The 25,538-nt window shown below is 48.9% G+C and overlaps 1 protein-coding gene across 4 annotated transcripts; it reads left to right on the forward strand.

Moving 5' to 3' along the window:
- Nucleotides 1–175: 175 nt before the first annotated feature.
- On the forward strand, nucleotides 176–25,239 carry HAUS8 (HAUS augmin like complex subunit 8). 4 transcript variants are annotated; one of them, XM_061421680.1, is made up of 11 exons: nucleotides 185–328; nucleotides 4,516–4,577; nucleotides 7,680–7,735; nucleotides 11,752–11,833; nucleotides 14,605–14,697; nucleotides 15,606–15,697; nucleotides 16,314–16,379; nucleotides 16,487–16,645; nucleotides 18,381–18,522; nucleotides 23,420–23,561; nucleotides 24,831–25,239. In XM_061421680.1, the coding sequence occupies exons 1-11, from the start codon at nucleotides 300–302 to the stop codon at nucleotides 25,015–25,017; spliced, it is 1,110 nt and encodes a 369-aa protein (XP_061277664.1). In that variant the 5' UTR covers nucleotides 185–299; the 3' UTR covers nucleotides 25,018–25,239. The 4 variants fall into 4 exon arrangements, with proteins under 4 accessions (XP_061277665.1, XP_061277666.1, XP_061277664.1 ...); XM_061421681.1 differs by lacking the exon at nucleotides 14,605–14,697 and having other exon boundaries at nucleotides 176–328; XM_061421683.1 differs by lacking the exons at nucleotides 185–328; nucleotides 4,516–4,577 and adding an exon at nucleotides 8,475–9,149.
- Nucleotides 25,240–25,538: the final 299 nt, after the last annotated feature.

Consider the following 25,538-nt stretch of genomic DNA (forward strand, 5'->3'; position numbering starts at 1 on the left):
TCCCCCGCGCGCTCCAGCTTCCGGGTTCCGGAGGGGCGGGCCTGGGGGGGCGTGACGCAAAGCGCCAGGGGGCGGAGGGCCACGAATCTCCGCCCATCGCTTCCGACTTCTTGCCCGCGCCCCCGCCCCCTGCCGCTGGTGGGCGAAACCAAGTGTGAGGGGAGGCCATAGAGACGCGCGCGCAGGAGGCGACCGCTCTACTCACGGTCACCCCTCTTGCGGCGTCGCGATATGGCCTGGTCCGGGAGAGGGCGGGGGATTCGACTTGAGAGGCCGGCCTTTGAGTTGAAGGCGGGAAAATGGCGGATTCCTCGGGGCGGGGCGCTGGGTAAGTTGTGGCGCTGCAGGCCTGGATTTGTGGGTGTCAGGTGGAGGGCTGTAGTCGAGGGCTGGGGACAGAGGGGCCGCAGAGCTGGGGAGGTAAATGTCCTCGGGTTGAGTTCGAATCTGAGCCCCTCCCCAAGAACCACCGAGATGCGCGGGTTCTGGGAGGTGGGACGCGGCCTTGTGCATGCTGGGGAGCGTGGACGCAGGACCCGAGGACGAGTTCGAGTCCCTGGTCAGAAGTTTCCATCCGGGGTGTTCTCCGGCGGGTGACTTAACCTCTCTCTGCCTCGCTTTCCTCCCTGGAGAAACCCGGCTGATCACGCCGCCGCCTAGTGTGAGGTTTAAAAGCGTTTAGAGCCGTGCCTCGCCACTAAATGTGATTCGTAGTTCTTCCAGTTATCTTTTCTGTAGTGGACAGCTGTTGAACCGCTGAAATATCTCTTTTCATTTACTTTTTTTTTTTAATCCTATGTTCCTCATTTACAAATGAGCTTAGGGAGGAAAGATCATTTGCCCAGGCTCACATAGCAAGAGACAGATGTGGAATACTTACCCCTTGCCAGGTGTGATTCCGGGTGTCAAATTAAAAAACAGTCACAACCTGAAAGTTGAGAGTTATGTTTTATTCAGCGGAAATTTTTAGGACTTAAGCCTGGGAGGCAGCATCTCAAGTAACCGTGAGAAAATTGCTCTGAAGGGACAGGGAGGAGTCAAGTTAGATGAAAATTTGTGTTGAGGCAGTCTGAGTTCGAGTTGGAAAAGAATTTCCACACAGCATTTCAGAAGAGAGTGAGCAGAGATAATAAGGGCGCTGCAAATGCAGCGAGTGGGTTGACAGGTTTCATGGATTAATAGCCAAGTTTTATAGACTTAAGACCAAGAAAATTCCTGCTGGAAGGCTGGCGTTAGGTGATTGGTCAGGGCACCTTAGGGTGAGTACAGCTGTGGGCGTTTTTGCCTAATTCGGGGTCTGGAAGCCTGCTGGTGATGATCATGGCGGGTGGGCTTTTAGCAGTGGTTACAAAGGGGCTCAGTCAATTTCAGAGGTGACCTTGGTTCTGGGCTTCGTGTCTATGGCTTTGGTGCAAGGCCTCCAACCTGTGGCCTGGGGGAAGGACTCAACAGTTGGTAACAAAGGGCAGATAGCCTGAACATCGAGAGATTATTGTGAGTTAAAGAAAACCTGGTGTCTCAAATAAAGGAATCTAGCACTTTTATATGTAGGGAAAGATGCAAGATTCTGCTAAGTCACTTCAGTCGTGTCCGACTCTGTGCAACCCTATAGACGGCAGCCCACCAGGCTCCCCCGCCCCTGGGATTCACCAGGCAAGAACACTGGAATGCGTTGCCATTTCCTTCTCCAGTGGATGAATGTGAAAAGTGAAAGTGAAGTTGCTCAGTTGTGTCCGACTCTTCTCAACCCCATGGACTGCAGCCTTCCAGGCTCCTCTGTCCATGGGATTTTCCAGGCAAGAGTACTGGAGTGGGGTGCCATTGCCTTCTCCGGCAAGATTCTGGGCTCACTGAAATCATTCCTTTCAGAGTCATCTCAACTATCTAGGGCCAGTATCCTGCACTGAGTTCTTCAGGGCTCCCCATATGGAGTGGCTGTGGTCTAATGGCTGCTGGGTTGCCTAGGTATTTGTCTCCTTCCTGCGTGCCCTGGAGGGCTGGAATCATTGATGACTGGGATGTCCTTGTTTATTGATATGACAGGAAATACTCCATGTCTCACAAGGCTTTGTGTATTCCACCAATGTTTATTGTGCCTGTGCGCATGAAAATTTAGTGGGCCGCCTAAAGTCACTTGTGTTTATTCCACAGCCCCTTGTCCTAACGGAAATTGACATTAGCCTCTCTGAAGTTCGGGGGAAGTGCTTGAGGCTGGGCACAGATGTAGTGCCACCCTTTCCCCAACCCTCAGGTCCCTGCAGGTTTGGCCTAAGTTCCTTTGTTTTGTCTCCAGAGCCCTGGCGCAGACCCCAGAGAGAATCTGTGTGTGTGTGTGTGTGTGTGTGTCTAAGTCTCTTCAGTCATGTCTGACTCTTTGAGGCTCTGTGGACTGTAGCCTGTCAGGCTCCTCTGTCCATGGGATTCTCCAGGCAAGAATACTGGAGTGGGTTGCCATGCCCTCCTCCAGGGGATCTTCCCAACCCAGGGATCGAGCCCGCATCTCTTCTATCTCCTGCATTGACAGGCAGGTTCTTTACCACTAGCACCATCTGAGTAGCCCAGAGGGAATCTTTACTCTGTCCCTTTCCAGCTCTGAGACTCCCTAGGGGTGACCTGTATAAATCCCAGGTCCTTGTCTGGAAAACAAAGAGAAAGCAGGCCAACAGTTAGGTGTCTGCGGGGTTGGGAACATTCCATGAAGGAGCAGAGCGCCTGGCGCCCAGCCAGCATTTGTTAAGTTGCCTCTCCCCACTGTGGCTTGGAGGCACCCCCAGCCCTGGCTTGGGTCTCACCTTGCATCAGAACCCATAACACGGAAGGGGGCTACAGTGAGCTGAAAAGGGGCCCAGCACCGCTGTTGCCAGTGGAGCCTGTCTGTGACCTCAGGAGGATTGACAGTGGCCAGACCCCTGCTTGGCATCCCGCTGTAGTGGTCTCTGCCATACATCAACTCAAATCAGTCATATTTACATATATATATCCTTCTCTCTTGAGCACTCTGCTTTCTGTCTCTATGGATTAGCCTGTTCTGGATATTTCCTATCAGTGGAATCATGCGACACATGACATTAAGTGCCTGGCTTCTTTGACTCAGGACAACATTTTTGAGATTTATTTGTTTCAACACGTATCAGTACTTCATTCCTTTTTAGGGTTGAGTAATATTCAGGGTTCATTTTTTATTTAAAATTTTGTCTTGGGGTATAGCCGATTAACAGTGTTGTGATGGTTTCAGGTGAACAGCGAACGGACTAGCCATACACAAACATGTATTCATTCTCCCCCTAACTGCCATCAGGGTTCGTAATTTTTTGACCGGAGTTTTGCAGCAGCCCTGCCTCCCACGCTGCCGATCACTTGTTGACCGCTTCGGGGCCCCCCAGCCTTGGTAGTGCTGCCATCTGCAGGAGGGTCCTCTCTGTGGTGGGCGCCGTCCTGTGTGTTGCAGGGCGTTGAGCACTGGTCTCCCCCACTAGGCCGATAGCAGTCCCCTCTGTTGTGACCATCGTGGGTGTTTAGACACCGCCAAATGTCCCCTAGGCATCAGAATTGCCCTCCCGCGAGCACTGCTGAGTTACTCGTCTGACTGTTTATCAAGTGCCTCCTGCCCGCCTGGCTCCTGGGACTCAGTGTTTCCCCATCCCTCACCCCCTCCTCAAATTGCCTTCTCCAGCTAAGCCATAGGGCTCGTATTGTTTAGTTGCTAAGCTGTGTCCGACTCTTCTGCGACTCCAGGCCTCCCGTCCATGAGATTTTCCCAGGCAAGAATACTGGAGTGGTTGCCATTTCCTCCTCCAGAGGGTCCCGACTCGGGGATCCATCCCACATTTCCTCCATTGTCAGGTGGATTCTTTACTCCTGAGACACTGGGGCTTATCAATTCCAGTTTCCGCATCATTCTCTGTGCCCTTGACCTTGATGGTCTCTGTCTGGGAATGTCCTTCCTCATGTATGTGAGTTAATGGTGCTTGTCACTCACCCCCAACCCCCACCCCTTTCCCTGCCTTGGGCGTTCCCTCTTCGCACTTGCCTGATAGGAAATTGCTGGTTATCCCTCTCAGAGAAGAAATCTAGACTGCTGCTCACCGTGTATCCTCAGTGGTATACAATACAGTTGGCACACAAACGCCCGATGAATTAATGAAGTTGAGATCGTTCAGACTCGGCAAAAATGCTCGATCTCGGGCCTTCCCTGGCGGTCCAGCAGTTAAAACTCTGCACTTGCGTCACAGGGGGCTTGGGTTCAATCCCTCATGGGGGGACTAAGGTCCCACATGCCACATGGCACAGCCAACAAAAAAAAGCTTGCTCTTCTCAGGCGTTTTCCCTGGCTGACAAGGCTGGGACTCAGTATCCCTCGTCCCGTGGAGATGGCCCCGCCTTGCAGAGATGGGCAAGAGGGGTGGGTGCTGGGACAAGGCTGTCCCAAGGAAGCCCAGCCTCCTGGGTGGCTTCCCAGAGCTTTTTATCCACCTGCATTAACAAGACCCCCCCCACCCCGTTTCTCTCCTTTAGGAAGCCTCCTGCAGTGGGCCCCAGTACTGCTAGGGGTGCTAGGAGCAAAGGAAGAACACAAGGTGAGCAGCATGGGAGAATCTATCTTTTGAAATGGAATCCACTGAAATTAAGTGATTTTTGGACTTCTGTGGAACTTCTAATGCAGTGGGCACTGATCAGGGAACTAAGATCCTACATGTTGCTGGCTTGGCCAGAAAAAAAAAGTGATTACCCCGTTTCCCCCGCCGCCCGCAGTAAGTACTTCTGGGGAAAAAAGAAAAAGGAAAAAAACAGGTCAGAGCAGGAAAGCTGGGGCTTTCCTTCTTTCTAGTCACACCTTTGGGGACCCTGAGTTTGGTCACCCAGCCCTGAGGGGTGTTGTTCAGGGCAGTGGGCCTTTCTGGCCATGGGGGTCTCGGGCTGTGCCCAGGACACACCCACTTGTAAGAGTGGGTGAGGAGAGTCTGAGCTGAATTTGTTATAAAACATCAAAGTTTGTTTCTGAATAAGTGTGTCAGTCTCTCGGGGGTACCCACCTGTCTGATGTCCACCTGTGTGTCTGGGGTCACTGTCAACAGCCCTCCTTGACTCTTGGGTCTTGACTCTACCAGTTTGGGTGCTAGACCCAAGGTTCTCACACATTGCAGCTCAAGGCTCTGTTACGCTGAAGTATTTTTATGCCCTGCATCAGTGTGGATCTCAGAGAATTTGGAGCAGAATTCTAGTTCCCCAGTGACTGGAGGTTTATGTCACCTGGTCCGTAAAATCTGTCCTATTTACACATGGTCTAGTTCTTGGGCACAAATTATATCCTTCCTTGTAACATTGCTTCTTTGGAAAACCCACCGCTGTTGAGAACAAGCAGGTGCATTCTAGTTTTCCAGCAACTTGAAACTGCTTTTCAATTGTGCAGGGAACCCAGAATCTCCTTCCTAGATGAGTCAACTCCTTTGCTGATGGTATTAGACCCAGCGCGTTCTGGTCTCCTCTACCTGGAACTGGGGGTGTGCTTCGCCCCAGTCCCTTGCTGGACACCTGGTGGCAGATCCCAGGTGTGGCTTGATTCTCTACCCTGGACCCTGCCTGCTCTGACCTGGACCCTCGGTGCCTCCTGCCTGACTGAGTGAGCCCACTCTCCCTGCAGGCACGGCTCTTCCCTGCCTGGGGCACGCCTGGGTGACTACCAGCTCTACCTCCAGCCTGCTAGCTTGAGGAACAGGGGACACGGGACCTGCAAGGGGCCTGGAGGCGCTCAGCCTTCAGCAGCTCTTGGACCCACAAGACAGCCTGCTGTAGCTGCCGCAGGGCGGTGAGCCTGGGGACAGTGCGTCAGAGAGGAGGGTGCAGCCAGTGTGCTGCCCACTGCCGCTGCCTCAGGACGAGCACTGAGGATGGCCCGCCGGGCTCGGAGCTAAGGCATCTCAGGGAGCTGGCTGGAAGGAATTTCCTCGTGATCGTGAGGGCCAGACTGGGGAGTGGGGGGATTCCATGGAAGCAGAGAGGAGAGGAGGAGCCGGCATAGTAAAGGGGAGCAGAAAAGTGGGAGGGGGCGGGGGTTGGAGTGGAGAGAGAATGAACAGTGAGACCCCTGGGGAGAGGAAGTGGGGTGATATAGGGCGGGGCTGGGGGAGTAGGTTTGCCTAACTGGGTGAGGGCTGGGCCCAGCACCCAGAGTTGGGGGTTCGTTTTACCCCCAAGCACGGAAGTCCCATCACATGGGGGAGCCCAGGTTATGGCCCTGAGGTTGAGAGGCAGCTAGATGCCCAGATGGGAGGACCTCCTGGGACTGCTTCTGTCTTGCCAGTGACGTAGGGAAGATGTCACCAGCTGACTGGAGGGATGGCCCCGGGGTAGGAGGTGGAGGTCAGAGCAGAGGACTGGGGTTGAGCACTGGGTGTGAAGTAAGAGCCCCTGGGGGATGGAGGGGACATGTGGGCTTCCTCCATCCGCTTTCGGCGTTCCGGGGTCAGGTGTGGAAGGGGACCTGGGGCTGGACTTTCACCAAGGAATATGGCTGTGTTCCAGAGGGGTATTGGTACTGAGTCTCAGGGGCGCAGTCCTGAACTAAGAGTGCATTTGGGGGATGTAAAAGGCAGTACCATGATTGGGTCATAGGCGGGCCTGGGTGGGAGAAGGGCACTTGGGGTCACAGCACACAGAGCAAGTTGGGGCGGGAGGAGAAGGTAAACAGGTGGCCATCTTTGCCTTTTTTTTTTTTCTGGCCAAGCGGCAGGGTTTGTGGGATCTCAGTTCCCCTAGCAGGGATTGAACCCGGAGTCCTAACTACTGCACAGCCAGGGAATTCTCAGGTGGCCGCCTTGGAAGCTCTTTCTTCCTTTCCCTGCCCTGCTCTGCCCTGAGCCCACTTTCTGTTCTGACTGTTGGCACATACTCATGCCCTTTGTTTTCTTTTTTTAAATAATTGTGTCTACCTGTTTATTTTTGGCTGTGCTGGATCTTCCTTGCTGCCTGGGCTCTTCTCTGGTCTCAGTGAGCAGGGGCTACGCTCTAATTGTGGTGCTCAGGCTTGTCACTGCAGTGGCTTCTCTGTTGCCGAACACAGGCTATAGGGTGCTGGGGGCTTCAGTGGTTCCCGGGCTGTAGAGCACAGGCTCGGTGCACCAGCTTAGTTGCTCCAAGCCACGTGCGATCAGGGATTGAACCCGGGTTTCCTGCATTAGCAGGTGGATTCCAGGGAAGCCCCCTTGCTCTTCCTTGATCGTAGTTTCTTGGGTCTCCGTGGCTCCGCCTCTAGTCCAAGCGCTTGTGTACAGTGTGTGTGTGTGTTCCATCAATCAGTCGTGTCCAACTCTTTGTGACCCTTTGGACTAGCCTGCTGGGCTCCGCTGTCCATGGATTTCCTAGGCAAGAATACCGGAGTGGGTAGCCATTCCCTTCTCCAGGGGATCTTCCTGACCGAGGGATCAAATCCACGTCTCCTGCGCCTCCTGCATTGGCAGGCACATTCTTTACGGCTGAATCACCTGGGAAGCCCTTATATACAGGAGGTATCTCCTACGTCTTCTTGCATACAAAAGATGTCTCATACATGCTCAAAGCTGAGCAGGACGGGCTGACAGTGCCCAGCTTTCGGGGTGGGGTGTGGGCATCCTGGGCACCTGGTGGATCCTTAACACTGCATGCCGTAGTTTTATTATAAACCAACTGTGTGTCCCTTGCAGGTGGAAGAATAGTGGAGTCGCGGTACTTGCAGTATGAAAAGAAAGCCCCCAGAAAGGTAACACATAACGTCCATTTGAAACCGTTCTGAACTTGGAGTTCTGAGACAAGTTGCAGCAGCCAGACACCGCCTGGTCCTGAAGGAAGCGTTTCAGGGCTGTGGCCCAGTTTGCCTCTGGGACGGTCACGCCCTTCGCGCCAGTGCACGGATCTCTCTTGTGGGTGGCTGATCGCTTTGAGTATCCCTTGTGCAAGGCCACGAGCTCTAGTGAATCATAAAGTTATTCCTGTCTCTCAACACAGTAATTCCTTTCTGGATTCTGTCCTGAAGCCGTTCCTTCTAATGCCTGGCACACAGTTCTCTGGCCTTGGCTGGTGTCATAAAAAATACCTGGAGGGTGTGAGAGAAAGACCATGGGGAAAAATGACGTGCCTGAATCGCCCAGCGTTACAGGAAGGGCTTAGTGACTTACCTTCTAGCCGCACCACGGGAATGATGAAACCACTGAAAATGACAGCAGAAAACATTTAATACTTTGAGAACCTGCTTTGTGTGGTGTTCAGTGAGAACAGTCATTAGATTACCCAGTGACCTTTTTGTTTCAGCGTGTACGGACCGCCAGTGTGTGTAAAGTTTTTGTTATCCCGTTTTCCAAATCTTTGTTTATGATTTGGAAAAAATCGTAAGATTTGGTAAAGTTTAGTTAAATATTTATTTCTACTGCCTTTCTTTTATTCTGGTAGGGTGAATGGCAGGTTCTTTCTTTTTTTTTTTTTTTTTTATTTTTTTTTTTTAGGTTCTTTCTTAATTAACGTGATTTAAGACCGGGCTTGAAGGAAAAGGATACTTTTGTGCCAACTGATACGCTTCTTGGAGTGATTTTTTTCTTTTTTATGGACTTAATTTTTTTTAGAGCAGTTTGAGTTTCAAAGCAAAACTGAGTGGAGAGTACAGAGATTTCCCATCCATACCCCCACCCCACCCCCTCACGTGCCTATCCTGTCTGTCATCAGCATCTCACACTGGAGTATGGCGTGTTTACAGCCTAGGAACCTAAAATGATGCATCTGGACCCAGAGTCCGTGGTTTACATTATTGAAGTAATTTTCAACAAAGGCTAACAGTCCACACTTCATAATTTTAAAATTCCTGGACAGCTTGGTTACAGCACCCCCATGTGTCTACATGCTTATATAGTATTTTAGATTTTTAAGAGCTTCTCCATTTTCTTTTTTTTTAATCTTTTAAATTAAGGTGTAGTTTCCATAAAGGAAGCATCACTCTTTTCAGCATATAATTCTGTGAGTTTTGACCAGTGCGTGCAGTCACAAAGGCACCACCGTCAAGATGGAGAAGTCTGTCACCCCCGAGACCCCTTGTGCTCTGATGGAACCGGCCCTTCCCCATCCGAGGCAACCACGATTTGTTTTCTGTCCCTGTAGCTCGGCTTTTCCAGAAGATCTTTTAAAAGGTACCACCCAGGTTGCAGCCTCTTGCGGACTGGCTGCTTTCCCGTAAAGGTCCGCCTGCCTGCCTCTGTACAGTTAGCGTGGGCTCCTGTGCTGGCTGATGGACATTCCACTGCATGGATGGACCGCAGTGTGCTCAGCCATTCCCTGGCCAAGGACACTGGGTTTCTTTCCCGTTTTTGACACTTATGAATAAAGCCACCTTAAACATTGCTGTTCAGGATTTTGCATGGATGTGATTGCAGTTCTCCCAAGAGTGGAATTATAAGGGAATTGTATGTTTGACTTTGTAAAACTGCCCGACTTATCCAGAGAGGCTGCAGCCACAGAGGAGAGCCATTACTGTAAGATGACACCATCCTAGTGGGTGCGAATGGCTATCTCACTGTGGTTTTAAATTGCATCTCCATAACAACTGATGATACTGAGCATCTTTTCATGTACTTATTGACCATTCCTATATCTTTGGTGATGTGTCCATTCAGATCTTTTGCCCATTTAAAAAAATTAGATTGTTTTTTTTTTCTCATCCTTGAGTTGTGAGAGCTCTTTCTGTGTCCTCGATATCAACCCTTTGTGGTGATTTGCAAATATTTTTTTTCCAGTGTATGACTTGGCTTTCCGTTCTCTTAAGTGTCTTGTAAACAGCAGAAGTTCTCACTTTTGATGAAGTTTATCAATTTCTGCTTTTATGGAATGTGCTTTTCGTGTCTTATCTAGGAAACCTTTGCCTCAGCCAAGATCACAAACATTTTCTCCCATTTCTGCAGTGAGTTTTATAGTTTTAGGTTTTACGTTTAGGTCTGGGATCCATTTTGAATTAATTTTTGTATCTGCAGTGATGATGAAATTCAAGTTCATTTTTAAAAAAGTGTACAGACGTCCTCATATTCCAGCGCCATTTGTTGAAATGACTCTCCTTTCCTTATTGTATTGTCTTATCACGTCTGTTGCAAAGCAGTAGACTATACATGTGTATATCATTTTTAGACTGTTCTTTTCTACTTTTCTATGTGTCTGTCCTTTGGCCATTTATACACTGCCCAGATTATACAGTTTTGTAGGAAGTCTTAGCGTTGGGTCCTGTGAATTTTCCCACTCTGTTCTTTTCCAAAACTGGTACTTCTAGTTCCTTTGCCTTTCTGTACAAATTTCAGACTTATAATGCCATTTCCTACCAAAATTTCTGGAATTTTAATTATATTGAATCTGTGCATCAGTTTAGGGAGAATAACATCCTAAAAACACCCAAGTCTTTCAGTCCATGAACATGATATTCCTCTCCATTTATTTGTTTTTGTTAGATTTATTTCATCAGTATTTTGTAATTCTCAGCATACAGATCTTCTCCATGTTTGGTTAGGTTTATACCTAAGTATTTGGTGGTTTTAATGCTGTTATACAAGATACAGTCTTTTCTTTCTTTCTTTAATTTGTTTCTTTTGTGATGAGATTTTATTAATTTTTTAAATTAAGAAATAATTCACGTATAACATTGTATTGGTTTTAGGTGTCCAGCACACTGGGGGGCTTCCTAGGTGGCTTAGGGTACAAGAATCCACTGGCAATGCAGGAAGCCCAGACTTGATCCCTGGGTTCAGGAAGATCCCCTGGAGGAGGAGATGGCAACCCGTTCAGTATTCATGCCTGGATAATCCTATGGACAGAGGAGCCTGGTGGGCTACAGTCCATGGGGTCACAAAGTTGTTCATTGCTAGAAGTATCTTTTTATATTGGCCCTGTGTCCTGCAAATTTGCTAAACTTACTTTCTAGTTTTAGCAGTGCTTCTAAACCTCTTTTGGGATTTTCTATGTGAAGTATCCTGTCTGCAAGAAGGGAGTTTTCTTTTTTTTTTTTTGCAACTTGCTTGGCTTTTATTTCTTATTCTCAGACCTCTGTTGGGAGGCTGAATAGGAGTGGTGTCTGTACATCAAAATGTTTTCACTCTTTACAAGATTTTCTTTTTGCTTTTATATTACTATGACGGCTTGCCAGCTGCAACTGTTGCTTGCTTTTGTATAATTTTTGAAGAGTAAGACCTTTACAGAAGCTTTGTTTATTTTGACTACCAAATTAATATGTTCTCTGTGTAAAACTGGGCAATACTAAAAAGTATATAGAAAATCAATCATCTGTAATCTGCCATGTCAGATATTACCACCAGCAAATTTTTGATAGTTTCCTATGTTCAACGGATATGAAGGTATCTTTTGAAAAAAGTAACATTTATCGTCTATGTGCGGGCGTGCATGCTAAGTTGCTTCACTCGTGTCCGACTCTTTGTGGCCCCATGGACTGTAGCCTGCCTGGCTCCTCTGCCCATGGGATCCTCCAGGCAAGAATGTTGGCGTGGGTTGCCATGCCTTCCTCCAGGGGATCTTCCCAACCCAGGGAATGAACCACATCTCTTATGTCTCCTGCATTGGCAGGCGGGTTCCTTACCACTAGCGCTGCCTGGGAAGCCTTCATCCTGTATATATGCAGTTAAGTGTCAGAACTCCTTGAGTCTATCCCCTTGCCTCCAAGTAAGAGCAAATGCAGGCTTTGCAGATGGCAGGAAGGAAGGTGTCTTGTCCCCTGAAGGTCGTATATTCCCCTAACAGGCTCCTGCAGCAGATGCATTAAAGGCCGGTGGGACAATGCCTGCAGGTGGAACAAAATCCAGCCAGCTCCAAAAGAGCAAAGGTGGGTAAAGATGCAGGGAGAGTTTGAAAGAGCTCCAAGGCTCAGAGGGTGATGAGCATGGTGGAAAATTTTGTTTCTAAGTATGCTGGGTTAAAACTCCCTTTCCTTCATGGGGAGCATGAAGGAAAGGAACTAGGCGGAGAGTTTCAGTATGAAGACTGATCTGGGATGTGTGAGGAGCTGAAAGGGATGGCACAGGAATGAGGGGGCCCGTCCCTTCCTGCCTTTGTGGCCCCAGAGAAGAGCCACATTGCCATCATGGTGCTCCTTTGTGGCACCAGTTCCTTGCTCATGTGGCCATTTCCCACCAGAGCTCTGAGAGCAGGACTTTCAGAGAGGGTATGAGGCCGCATCCTCCTGCCTCTCACTGTCTTTGGTTGGATCGTCTTCTAAAAGCTTTCACCAGCGCGATACGAAAACTTTCACATTTTCTGATTGTAGACGTGTCATGTGTTGGGTATTTAAAAAATGGGTAATAGGGACTTCCTTAGCAGTCCAGTGGTTAAGACTGAGCTTCCAGTGCGGGGCGGGGGTCGGGGGGTGGGGCACGAGTTCGATCACTGGTCGGGGAACTAAGATCCCACATGCCGTGTGACCAGAGGAAAGGGGAGTGTAGCCCAGGAGGGCAGAAGCTCGCCCGTGACCTGCCATTCAGAGGACCATCACTGGAGTGTTTGCTGCCCAGTCCTGGTCAGTGTGCTCATTCTGGAAGCTGGGGAAGGCTGCTCCCCAAAGTAGCGCATCATCCAGCTCTGTGCCTGCCTCACCGGCGGGAGTGGGCAGCTCTCTTCTCTTGTAGAAGAGCAATTCACAAAAAGCAAAACTTTCTTGGCCCACGAACCCTCATTCAAAATGGCAATAACTTTGAGTCCCATAGGAGAAAACTAAATATGTCCTTTTATGACTTAAATTTCCTGCTTTATTGTTTAGATGAAGAGTCAGCAAAACTTTCCTGAGCCAGTGGTAAATATTTTAGACTTTGCAGGCCAGACAGCCTCTGTCACTAAACACTTAACTCTGCCTTTCGCAGCGTGAAAACAGCCACAAACCGTGTGTACACAAATGGGCTTGTCTGTGTCCTAATAGAACTTTATTAACAAACACGGGAAGTGGGCCGGATTTGGCCTGCAGGCTACAACTTGCTGATCCTGTTCTAGCTGTTTGTCAGAAGTTATTCTGTTCCTTGACCCAGGCGTGACTGAGAAGCGGGCACACGGAGCTGGAGCCAGCCTTTTAGTCTTCTGTCATGCAGCTGGGTTGAGGGCCATGTGTGAAGCTGGGAAAGCTGGCATGGTCAGAGGGGTCAAAAACTGGGCCTGCCACATTTACAACTCAGGGTTCTCAGCTGGGGTTATTGAGGCCGGTGGTGTGGGATGCTGGTGGGTGGAGGCCAGGGATTGACACCCTCAGAGCACAGGATGGCCCCACAAAAAAGAATGATCTGCGCCCCCATGTCAGTAGTGCCAAGACAGAATTGTAATTTAAACATAGCCATGACAGTTTAGAGGGACTGCTTGAGTTCCATTGTATGCCTTGATCGAACATTAGTTTTCTTAATGGAAATGCTCTACATGCAGATGACAGAACATTCAACCAGTGGAAACAGAAATCTCCTGCCTCTAGTTCCCGTTCCTCACCCAGGAGGCAGCCAGCTGCTCCTGATAGATTTTTGTCTAATGAGCATTTTTTAAAAATTTGAACACAAAAGGTACCCGCATTTATACTTTTTGTCACTTTACTCGTTTCCTCAACTGCACAGTTCTTCATTGAAGAGTTTTGTTTACTTGCTAACATGACTGTATTTTACATACTATTTGCTCATTCTGCAGCCTCCTGGAAACCTTGTTTAATTGAAACCTGCCGTTCACCAAGTGCCCATTTTAGACAGTACAAGGTGTAATTTCACATTTTTAAATAGAGGCTAAAAAATGAAGCTACAAGAGAAAGAGAGAAAAAGAGCAGAGGGCAGAACATGTATATTGCATGCTATTAGACTCTTGGCCTTCTCTGGTGACTCAGACGGAGAAGAATCTGCCTGCAGTGCAGGAGACCGAGGCTCGATCCCTGGGTTGGAAGGATCCCCTAGGAGAAGGGAATGGCTATTCCACTCCAGTGTTGTTGTCTGGAGAATTCTCTGAGCAAAGCTCCTTGTTTGTTTATTTATACGTTTATTTTATTTTTCTTTATTTTTGACTGTACCACACAGCTTTCAGGATCTTGGTTCTGCAACCAGGGGTCAAGCCCAGGGCCCTAGCAGTGAGAGCGTGGATTCCTCACGACTGGACTGCCAGGGCATTCCCTATTTTTATATTTTTATGAGGGATAATTGATCTACAGTGCTGTATGAGTTTCAGTTGTACAGCCCAGTGATTTAGTTATACGTATACATCTATGTCTTGTCTTTTTCCTATTCTTTTCCCTTATAGGTCTTTACAAACTATTGAGTGTAGTTCTCTGCTGTAGAGTAGGTCCTAGGTCTGTTTCTGTTTTGTACATTCATATGTACACAGCATCCTTTATTTAAACTAAGCAGAAAAGCTTATTTATGTCTTTTGGTCCTAAAGAATGCCTCTCTTTTCTAGTTCTACTTTAAAATATATTCAAGTTGGTGGGTGGGAATTTCCAAAGGTTTTTCAGCCTTCTCTACTGCTTCTTTGCAAGAAACTGAGTTTTTGGAAGCAGGTGGTATTGCCGAGAAAAGTTTCCTGCTTCCAGGCTTCCACATCTTGCTAACTGTGCTGACTCCTGGGAATTCTCCTTGGGTCCCATAGATGGCAGTGGGCTTGACAAAGGCAACCTGCAGTCTACCTTGCTGGAAGGGCATGACACTGCCTTGTCTGACCTGGATCTCTCAGCCATTCACGGTAAGTAGTCCACTGTCCCCGTCCATTCCCCCACTGCAGGTTGCAGTGCATCCCTGAGGGCTTCCAAAACCTGCTCTTCTCACCCTAGAAACACTTTTTTTTTAAAGTGTAGTTGATTTACAATGTTGTGTAAGTTTCAGATACATAATACAGTGATTCATATATATATATATATATATAAAGGTTATGTAGATTCTTTTTCAGATTATTTTTCCTTATATGTTATTATAAAATACTGAGTATAGTTCCGTTACTATACAGTAGGTCCTTATTGGGATCTATTTTATATGTTAATTCCAACCTCCTAATTTATCCCCCCAACCTTTCCTCTTTGGTAACCATAAGTTTGTTTTCTATATGTCAGTGGGTCTGTTTCCATTTTGTGTATAAGTTCATTTTTTTTTTTAGATTCCACATTAAGTGATATCATATGATATTTGTCTTTCTGTCTTGACTTCATTTAGTATGATAATCTCTGGGTCCATCCATGTTGCTGCAAATACAATTATTTCATTCTTTTTATGGCCTAATAGTATTCCATTGTAGATATATACTAGTGCTAGTCGCTTGGTCATGTCTGACTCTTTGCGACCCTGTGGACTGTAGCCCGCCAAGCTCCTCCATCCACGAGATTTTCCAGGCAAGAAATCTGGAGTGGGTTGCCATGTCCTTCTCCAGGGGATCTTTCCAACCCAGGAATCGCACCCAGGTCTTCTGTGTTGCAGGCAGACTCTTTCCCATCTGAGCTGCTAGGAAAGCCCCAGATATATGCTACCTCTTCTTTATCCATTCATCTGTCAATGGACATTCAGTTGCTTCCATGTTTTGGCTCTTGTAAATAGTGCTGCAGTGAACTTTAGGTGGCCTGTGTCTTTTCACTTTATGGATAACACTTTTCTTCATCTTAGATAAAAGTGTGGTCCGAAAGACTCCACAACTAAAAAAAAAGTCAAAGAAAGCCGAGTTGTCATCCTCTTCTGCTGTGAGTGAAAAGAGCCCAGTAAGTGTCTGAAATGAGAGGGAAGCCGCCGCTGCAGGTTGGCTAAATCTGTTTCAGCTCCTGCCTTGTGCCAGGTGCCCCTCGATGCCTTGCTCCAGGAGCGAACAAGCCAGCTGTGCCTTTCAGGACAAAAGCCCACGACATTATTAGAGGATTTACAGAGTTCCATCTTCCCAAGTATACACCTATGGGAGGAAATACAAATTCAGGGTCATGTGAAAAATGAGCCTGGGGTCTGATTTTCTGGTGCCACACTAGGGTGGTCTACAGGCCAGGTCCCAACCATGGCAGGGAGGGTGGCTGGGCTGTGGTCTCGCCTGCAGGGGAGCCCCGAGTCCTGGTTCTGGTGGGTCGCCGGGTTGGTGGGTGCCCTCCAGCTGGCAGAAGACCACCCACCTGCCAGAAAGAGACCAAAGAGCACCCTTGTCCTGTCACAGAGGCCCCAGAAGACTAAGTGGGAAAAGAGGCCGCCTGGGGACACAGTCGAGAAGCGGTAGAGTGCTCGTGTGAAGACAGCACATGTGGGCGAGGGTTCTGCCCCTTCTCTCCCAGGGGGACAGAACTGGATTTACACCAGTTCTCGGGGAACCAGGAGTATCTTTTTCTTCTCCTGAAGGATCTGTCACAAGCAATGGAAATGATGGAGTCCCAGACTCTCCTTCTGACCCTGCTGACCGTGAAGGTAAGGATGAAGCCTCTTTTCATGTGCGTCGCAGATGGAAGGGTGGCCGCTGTCAGCCACAGGGGCAAGGTCCCCTCTGGCCTGAACTTTTGTTTTGCATTTCCCAGATGGAGAACGGCCTGTCTGCATTCGAAGAACAGGCAGAAAAGAACCTAGAAATATTGTGTAAAGAGAAGGAGAAACTCCAGAAAAAGGCTTATGAGTTGAAGCGCAGGCTTCTCCTCTGTCAGAAGAAGAAGGAGCTGGAGGATTTCCTGGATGTACAGGTCAGGGGTGACCACGGCCTCCAAGCCTCATGTCCCAGCAGCGTCAGTCCTTTGGGGAGGGTTGGAGAGAGCCTTTATTGTGAGTGTCCCTCCTCATTTGGCTTCAACTCTGTATTTCTGTGTGGCGGTTTATCAGAGGATGTGACGGTAATGTTAGAACCGTCCTGCAAATGGGCCTGTCTCTTTAACACACACGGGCCCTGGGAGGCTTCTCCGGCGGTCCACTGGCTAACACTGCACCTTCAGTGCACGGGGCACGCATTCCATCCCTGGTTGGAAACTAAGGTCCCACATGCCATGGGGTGTGGCCGAAAAAAAAAAGTGAGACATGCTCTGGCCAGCCCAGGTGGGCCCGAGTGCTGGTGGGAGATGCAGGCTTGGTGCTGAATGGACAGGAATGTCCACGTCAAGGAAGGTCACAGTGAACCCTAGGAACCTAGGAAGGCTCGACCAGGAAATGGGGCTCCTCACCCAGTAAGTGTGTGTGCTGGGGCCACCATAACAAAGGACCACAGGTGGGGTGGCAGCTTAAACAACTGGCACTTACTCTCCCTTCCTTCTGGAGGCTGTGCATCCGAGAGCAAGGTGTCAGCAGGGTGGGTTCCATCCGAGGGCCGGGAGGGAAGGAATGTCCCAGGCTCTGTCCTTGGCTTGTCGGCGGGCATCTTCTCCCTGTGTCTCACTGTTAGCTGGCCTTCTCCCCGTGAGCATCAGTCTCTATATTGCCCCCTTTTATGAGGACATCTGTCATACTGATCAGGGCCCAGCTTAATGACCCCACCTTAACTGGATTACCTCTGTAAAGTCTCCAAGTCAGGTCATGTTCTGAGGTGCTGAGGGTTGGGGTATCAACCAAGGAATTTGTGAGAACAAGTCCAGCCCGTGACACTCAGCACATGCTTGTGAGTGTTCCCTGTGGCCCAGCCCCAAGCTGAAAACGGGGTCCCTGTCCTCCTGGACCTCACAGTAGAAGAAAAAGAAAAGATAATCACGTAAAGGAATCCTTACAACCCCCAGATAGCGTGTACGAGGAAAGAAGGCTTGGTGGGCATGGCCTCGGTGGGTGGAGGCCTGTCAACTCCGGGCTCTGAAGCAGGAGGGCCCAGCCTTCCTGGGTCCACTGTGATCCCAGTCAAGGGCTCAGCCTTGGAACATGCTGGAAGGCCAGCACGTGTTCCTGGTGAGGAGGCCTGGGCCACCTTGCTACTGGCCGGCTGGGACTCGGGAGAGCCCACCACACCCTTGGAAGCTTCCCAGGGAGACCTGGGAGGACCAGTGCTGTGTCTTCTTTATTAAGGTTTGTCTAATCAAGTGTTTTAAATGGTGCTGCCAGTTTCTTAAATGATGGTATCCACATCACTGACTCAATGGGTACGAAACTGAGCAAACTCTGGGAGGTAGTGGAGGGCAGAGGAGCCTGGCATGCTATGGTCCACGGGATTGTAAAGAGTCGGACACAACTTAGTGACTGAACAACAACAATCAATTTCTTTATTTTTATTTTATTTTACTTTTGCCCGCGCTGTGCAGCCCGTGGGATCTGAGATTCCCCAACCCGGGATCGAACCCGCATCCCCCGCAGTGGAAGCACTCCAAGTGTGGAGTCTTCGCCTCTGGACCCCCAGGGAAGTCCCAGAACAGTGCCGAGTCTTTACCTCACACGTGCCGTCCGGTGAACTTGCAGGGAGGGGAGCGCAGGGCTCGGACTCACAGGCTCTTCCCTCCCTGCCTGCAGATTGAGATGCTGAGCCCCTTGGAGGCTGTGGCCAGCCGCTTTCGGGAACAGTACAAGACATTTGCGATAGCCCTGGACACCACACGGCACGAGCTGCCCGTGAAATCAGTCCACCTGGATGGAGACAGGCAGCTCTTCTTAGGTAAGAGCTGGGGTGGCTGTGGGGCAAGCGGCAGGACAAGCCACTGGTGCGTGTTGGCGTCTCCTGTGTCCTGGGTACCTTTATCCCTCAATGTCATGTCACAGGCCTCCTTGCAAGTAGATGGTGTGTCCCCCGTTAAATGGCAGAGGATGCGGGGGGCCGGCGAGGCTGACATTGTTTAGGGTCGGGTCCTGAGTCAGAGCTGCATTGCGATTTGAACCCAGGTTTGTAGGATGACCCTTCAGTGATCTCCTGTCCTGAAAGGCGTGCTGGGAGCCTGCCGTCTCTCAGCCTTGGGCAGATCTAGTAACGTGCTTTGGCAGCTGGGAAACCACAGGGCCACCACCCCCTACCTTGTCCTGTCTTCTGAGCAGAGCAGAGATGGGCGCTCCCATCTCCGTAGGGCGTTCCCATTTCCCGTAGGGCGTTCGATCTAATACTTCACTTGAAGAAGCTGACAGGAGTGAAGAGCACCATTCAAGACCCTACGGTTCTCTTTAGAAAAAGTCTCTTTCTCAAGCAAGTTTTCAGCTGCCCTAGAGTTTGCCTTCTTCCTTCCTTCCTCTCACTTTCTGTCTCCCTTCCTTCCTTCCTCATTTAAGTATAATTGCGTTACAGTGTTGTGTTAATTTTTGCTGTACAGAAAAGTGATTCAGCTATGCGTGTGTGCTCAGTCTTGTCTGACTCTTTGCTACCACGTGGACTGTGGCCCACCAGGCTCCTCTGTCCATGGGATTCTCTAGGCAAGAGTACTGGAGTGGGCTGCCATTTCTTCCTCCGGGGATCTTCCTGACCCAGGGATCGAACCCAGGTCTCCTGCTTTGGCAGAGAGGTTCTTTACTGCTGAGCCACCAGGGGAGCCCAATTCACTCTACATATATGTATATATACAGTCACTTTTCATGTTTTCTTCCATTGTGGTTATGGAGAAGGAAATGGCAACCCATTCCAGTATTCTTGACTGGAGAATTCCAGGGACAGAGGGGCCTGGTGGGCTGTCGTCCGTGGGGTCGCACAGTCAGACATAACTGCAGGATTTGGCAGCTGTTATGGTTAATGACAGGATACTGCATGTACTTCCCCATGCTGTACAGTAGGACCATGTTGTTTAACCATTCTATATATACTTTGCTTGCATCTACTAATCCCAAACTTCTTATTCAGTGATCAATGCAAAGAAATAGACGAAAACAACAGAATGGGAAAGACTAGAGATCTCTTCAAGAAAATTAGAGATACCAAGGGAACATTTCGTGCAAAGATGGGCTCAGTAAAGGACAGAAATGGTATGGACCTAACAGAAGACATTAAGAAGAGGTGGAAAAAATACACAGAAGAATTATACAGAAAAGGTCTTCATGACTGAGACAACCATGATAGTGTGATCACTTACCTACAGCCAGATATCCTGGAATGTGAAGTCAGGTGGGCCTTAGGAAGCATCACTATGAACAAAGCTAGTAATGGAATTCTAGTTGAGCTATTTCAGACCCTAAAAGATGGTGTTGTAAAAGTGCTGCACTCAATATGCCAGCAAATTTGGAAACTTCAGCAGTGGCCACAGGACTGGAAAAGGTCAGTTTTCATTCCAATCCCAAAGAAAGGCAATGCCAAAGAATGCTCAAACTACCACACAATTGCACTCATCTCACACACTAGCAAAGTAATGCTCAAAATTCTCCAAGCCAGGCTGTAACAGTACATAAACTGTGAACTTCCAGATGTTCAAGCTGGATTTAGAAAAGACAGAGGAGCCAGAGATCAAATTGCAAACATCTGTTGGATCATCAAAAAGTAAGAGTTCCAGAAAAACATCTATTTCTGCTTTATTGACTATGCCAAAGCCTTTGACTGTGTGGATCACAACAAATTGGAAAAGTCTTCAAGAGATGGGAATACCAGACCACCTGACCTGGCTCCTGAGAAATCTATATGCCGGTCAAGAAGCAACAGTTAGAACTGGACATGGAACAACAGACCGGTTCCAAGTTGGAAAAAGAGTACGTCAAGGCTGTATATTGTCACCCTGCTTATTTAACTTATATGCAGAGTACATCATGTGAAATGCCGGGCTGGATGAAGCACAAGCTGGAATCAAGATTGCCAGGAGAAATATCAATTACCTCAGATACACAGATGACACCACCCTTATGGCAGAACATGAAGAAGAACTAAAGAGCCTCTTGATGAAAGTGAAAGAGGAGAGTGGAAAAGTTGGCTTAAAACTCAACATTCCTACTATTATGGCATCCAGTCCCATCATTTCATTGCAAATAGATAGGGAAACAATGGAAACAGTGACAGACTTTATTTTGGGGGGGCTCCAAAATACTGTAGATAGTAACTTCAGCCATGAAATTAAAAGACCCTTGCTCCTTGGAAGAAAAGCTATGACCAACTTACACAGCATATTAAAAAGCCAGAGATATTACTTTGCTGACAAAGGTCCATCTAGTTAAAGCTATGGTTTTTCCAGTTGTCATGTATGGATGTGAGAGTTGGACCATAAAGAAAGCTGAGTGCTGAAGAATTGATGCTTTTGAACTGTGGTGTTGCAGAAGACTCTTGAAAGTCCCTTGGACTGCAAGGAGATCCAACCAGTCCATCCTAAAGGAAATCAGTCCTGAATATTCATTGGAAGGACTGATGCTGAAGCGCCAGTACTTTGGCCACCTGATTTGAAGAACTGACTCATTGGAAAAGACCCTGATGCTGGAAAAGACTGAAGGTGGGAGGAGAAGGGGATGACAGAGGACGAGATGGTTGGATGGCATCACCAGCTTGATGGACGTGAGTTTGAGCAAGTTCCGGGAGTTGGTAATGGGCAAGGTGGCCTGGCGTGCTGTAGGGTCCGTGGGGTCACAAAGAGTTGGACACGACTGAGCAACTAAACTGAACTGAATCCCAGACTTCACTCTGCCTCTCTCCTAACCCATTGCTGCTTGGTAACCACCATCTATTCTCTGTGTCCGTGAATCTGTTTCTCTTTTGTAGATGAGTTCATTTGCACCCTTTTTTTTTTACTTCCCACACATAACGGGTGACATGATATCTGTCTTTGTCTGGCTTACTGTGCCGAGTATGATAGCCTCTGGGTCCATCCATGTTGCTGCGGTGGCACAGTTCATTCTTTTTTATGACTGAGTAGTATTCCATTGTGTGTATGTACCACATCATCTTCATTCATTCATCTGTTGGTGGACATTTAGGTTGCCTCTGTGTCTTGGCTATTGTGCGTAGTGCTGCTATGAAGATAGGAGTGCATGTATCTTTTTGAATTAAAGTTTTGTCTAGATAAATGCCCAGGAGTGAAATTGCTGGTTCACATGGCATAGAGTTGGGTAATTTCTAAGCTGAACTCTCATGAGCCACTTGAATATATTTTGTTTGAAGCTGATGTAAAATCAAGCCTTTTCCAATGTGAAATAGTCTATGTATGACACAGGACCTTGAAAAATGAGCCTTGTTGAACCATCATCCATGTCCAGGTTTCTAATTTTATTTGTAACTCTCGGTCTCCATGTCTGATAAATTCCTTAGATTGTTGGGAGGAGTTGGGCTTAGGGACTGTTAGAGTTTCCTAGGGCTTCTGTAACAAAATAGCATAAACGGGGTGGCTGAAAACAACAGATATGTGTTCCCTCCGAGTTGAAGGGGCCACATTGGGGTTGGATGCTTCTGGAATCTCTGGTGGAGAATGTATCCCCTGCCTCTCTCCTGGCTTCAGTGTGCTGGCAGGTGTTGGCTGGTGGAGCATTTCTCCAAACACTGCCTCTCTCTTTTTTTTCCAGCTGTTCCTTTTGTTTTATTTATTTTGCACTTAATTATTTATTTTCTTTTTGGCTGCGCTGGGTCTTTATGGTTTTCTCTAGTTGTCGTGAGCAGGGGGCTGCTCTCTCGGTTCTGCGTGCAGGCTTCTTTCTGACCACGGGCTGTAGGCGCACGGTCCTCAGTAGTTGGGCGTACAGCTTAATTGCCCCGAGGCAAGTGAAGGTTGGACCAATGTCCCTTGTGTTGGCAGGTGGTTCCCTGCCCTCTGGACCGCCAGGGAAATCCCCATTGTCATTAAGTTTATTTTGGCTTTGTTTTTTGTTTGTTATCACAGTGTTGCGGCACCACCTCTGTCTTCACAGGGCCTTGTTTCTGAGACTCCTTGTCTAAACTCTCCCCTTCTTACAAGAACACCAGTGGCTGCATTAGGCCCCTCTCTAATGACCTCCTTCTAACTCAGTTACATCTCTGGAGACGTCATTTCCAGTTAGGTTGTGTTCACAGGTACCTGAGATTAAGACCTGAACATGGCTTTTAGGGAGGACACAGTTGAGTCTCTCGGGAAAGAAGATGTGTGTTTATAAGAACCCTTACAAGGGTCCCCAAGTGTCACAACGTACAGTTGCGACATGTAGGGTTGGGACTTGTACCAGACTCAGAGATGCTGGTTTTGCTAGAGCAGGTGGGGGACCCAGTGCTGTTGCAGGCGGCTTCCCACATGGGGCTGGGTGGGGAGGAGGTGCAGAAATGGTGGGACTGGGGACTGGAAACCACGGGTTTGTTCTTAAGTTCCTTCTCGCCCAGATCGTCTCTGTCTTACGCATTCGTTTCTGTAGCGAGGACAGCAGTATGCCCTCTTAGAGTTTCCGTAACTTCCTGCATGGCAGACACACCTGACCCCCCGTCTCCGACCCCTGTGATCTCAGGCAAAGGGGCCCAGAGGCGGTGCCAGTGCACGAATGTCTTCTTTCACTGCCCTTTCTTCCTTTGAGCCTTTCACGATTCTGGCATCACATGAGAGCATTCCAGCAAAAGGAGAAAAATCTAGTTGGCCGCCTAGTTCGTGTGTCCATTGCTTGGGGCTCCTTGAAAGGCGCCATGGTTGGCAACCCCTTTTTCCCTCCAGACGAGTTGCAGCAGGAATTGAAGACCACACGCCATCTGCTGGGAGAACTTGGCATTGGCAGCTCAGAAGACAATGCGAAGGCCTTTGACGTGCTGAGGGAACTCAGGGAGGTGATCCAGAAGAAGGACCTGGAGCTCCGAAGGTATTGCAGAAAATAGCTCAAGAAAAAGATAGCACCCCTCCCTGCCACCTCCCCTTCAGCAGAGAGGGGCTGTTGGCAGCTGCCCTGTGGAGGGTGTGCTGTACCCCCAGAGGGTGGGCAGCTCTGATATTTCCAGGGGCCAAGGGTATGAAGGTCCAGCAAGGCAGGGAGAGAGCAAGATTCTTGGGACCCAAGAATACCCCCGTGTGTGTTCTTTTTCTAAGAAATTTTTTGTTTTGGTTGTTGGATGTGGACGGTTTTAAAGTCCTTATTGAATTTGTTACAACATTGCTTCTGTTTGATATTTTTCGTTTTTTTGGCACAGAGGCATGTGGGATCTTAGCGCCCCAACCAGGGGTTGAATCCACACCCCTTGCATTGGAGGGTGAAGTCTTAACACTGGACCACCAGGGAAGTCCCCTGTGAGTGTTCTTGAGCAGCCACAATAGAAAGGGGCGATCATTGCCCAGGGTAGGAGCACATCAGGGACCCTAGGGTTGGTCTTTATGTGTTTTTCAGAATAGGGGCTTTGAGAGATCTTGGGACTTCTTATTAATGTCTGAATACATGTAGAAAAGCCGCAGGTGGTAACGGTGGCTTTCACGAACAGGCACCCTTGTGTAACCAGGGCCCAGGTCCATACAGCCGATGGCCAGTCCCACCAAGCTGCCTGCCTGCCCCCACCCACGGGACTTTTCTAATCGTGGGGCTTTCCTCCACCTCTTCCAAAAGAGAATCTAGTTTTCTTCTCCTTTATGATGTCAAATGTACTTCCTGAGGTGCCTGAAAAGTTTGAAAGGTCCTCATGACAAATACCACCTGCTATGGCATCGCCTCCCTCTGTGTGCCTGGGGTGAAATCAGACACGCCAAAGGATTCTAGGTCACCAGGGTCACAGGAGTAAATGGAAAACACACGAATGGGAAAGCACGTTTTATGCCGGCATCCCCACCGCTGTTTACGTCATGTGATCCCTGGGACGGTGCCCCATTCATGGCTCTGCCTCCCGCCCTTTGGATGGTTCCTTGCACAGTGTTGGTACTCCTTAAATATTTGTCGAGTAAACGACTCTTCCTTCACACCTGGCCAGTCCTGTTCTAGGGGCTTTGCTGTTTGAGTTCTGCTCAGACAAATCTTACTCACCTGTGCTTTCCCACAAGCCCAAGGAGGGTCATCCTGAACCTGTCTCCCCCGTGTGGCAGCCTCATAGGCGCTCGGGCAGGCTGGTTGGGGTGGTGAAAAGATTCCATCATCTTCTTGTTGATGCAGGAGCGTCGACCAGGTTCTGGAACTTTCCGCCGAGGCAAGTAAAGAGGCAGCTTTAATCAACCAGGATGTCTGGGAAGAGGCCCAGGGCCCTGAGGCCCTCAGCCGGTGGTACTTTAATCCCAAGGAGGCCACTGACGGGGAAACTCAGGAGGAGATCAGGAGCCCCTTGGGCCACGACGAACTGTGAATCCACATGCAGAGTGTGTCCCCACCCCAAGCAAGGACATGCCTACACCCCATGGGGAAGGACGCACGTCCTGTGCCCCTTGTTCTGGGGGGCAGGGAACCTGCAGCGACCCCCCGGGTTCTTCAAACTTGAGCACTTTACGCACTTAGCCTAGCCGTATAGTTAATTTTGTGTGATAATCTCATTTGATAATTTAACAAATAAAAACTGTTTTGCAACGGAGCCTTGGCTTTTCTGTAAGGGGCAGAAGAAGGCGCATGTTGTCCTAGCTTTTTCTGAAAAGCTGGTCCTGAGCATCAGAACCTCCCAGACATTATGACCAGTTGACCCTTGAAAAGTGTGGGTTTGAACTGCAGGTCACTTATACATGGATCTTTTTCAGTAGTAAATACTACATGGGGATTTAGTTGCTAAGTCTTTTCTGACTCTTGTGACCCCATGGACTGTAGCCCACCAGGCTCCTCTGTCCATGGGATTTCCCAGGAAGGACACTGGAGTGGGTTGCCATTTCCTCCTCCAGG

Source organism: Bos javanicus, chromosome 7 (genome assembly GCF_032452875.1).
Source record: "Bos javanicus breed banteng chromosome 7, ARS-OSU_banteng_1.0, whole genome shotgun sequence".
Taxonomy (NCBI): domain Eukaryota; kingdom Metazoa; phylum Chordata; class Mammalia; order Artiodactyla; family Bovidae; genus Bos; species Bos javanicus.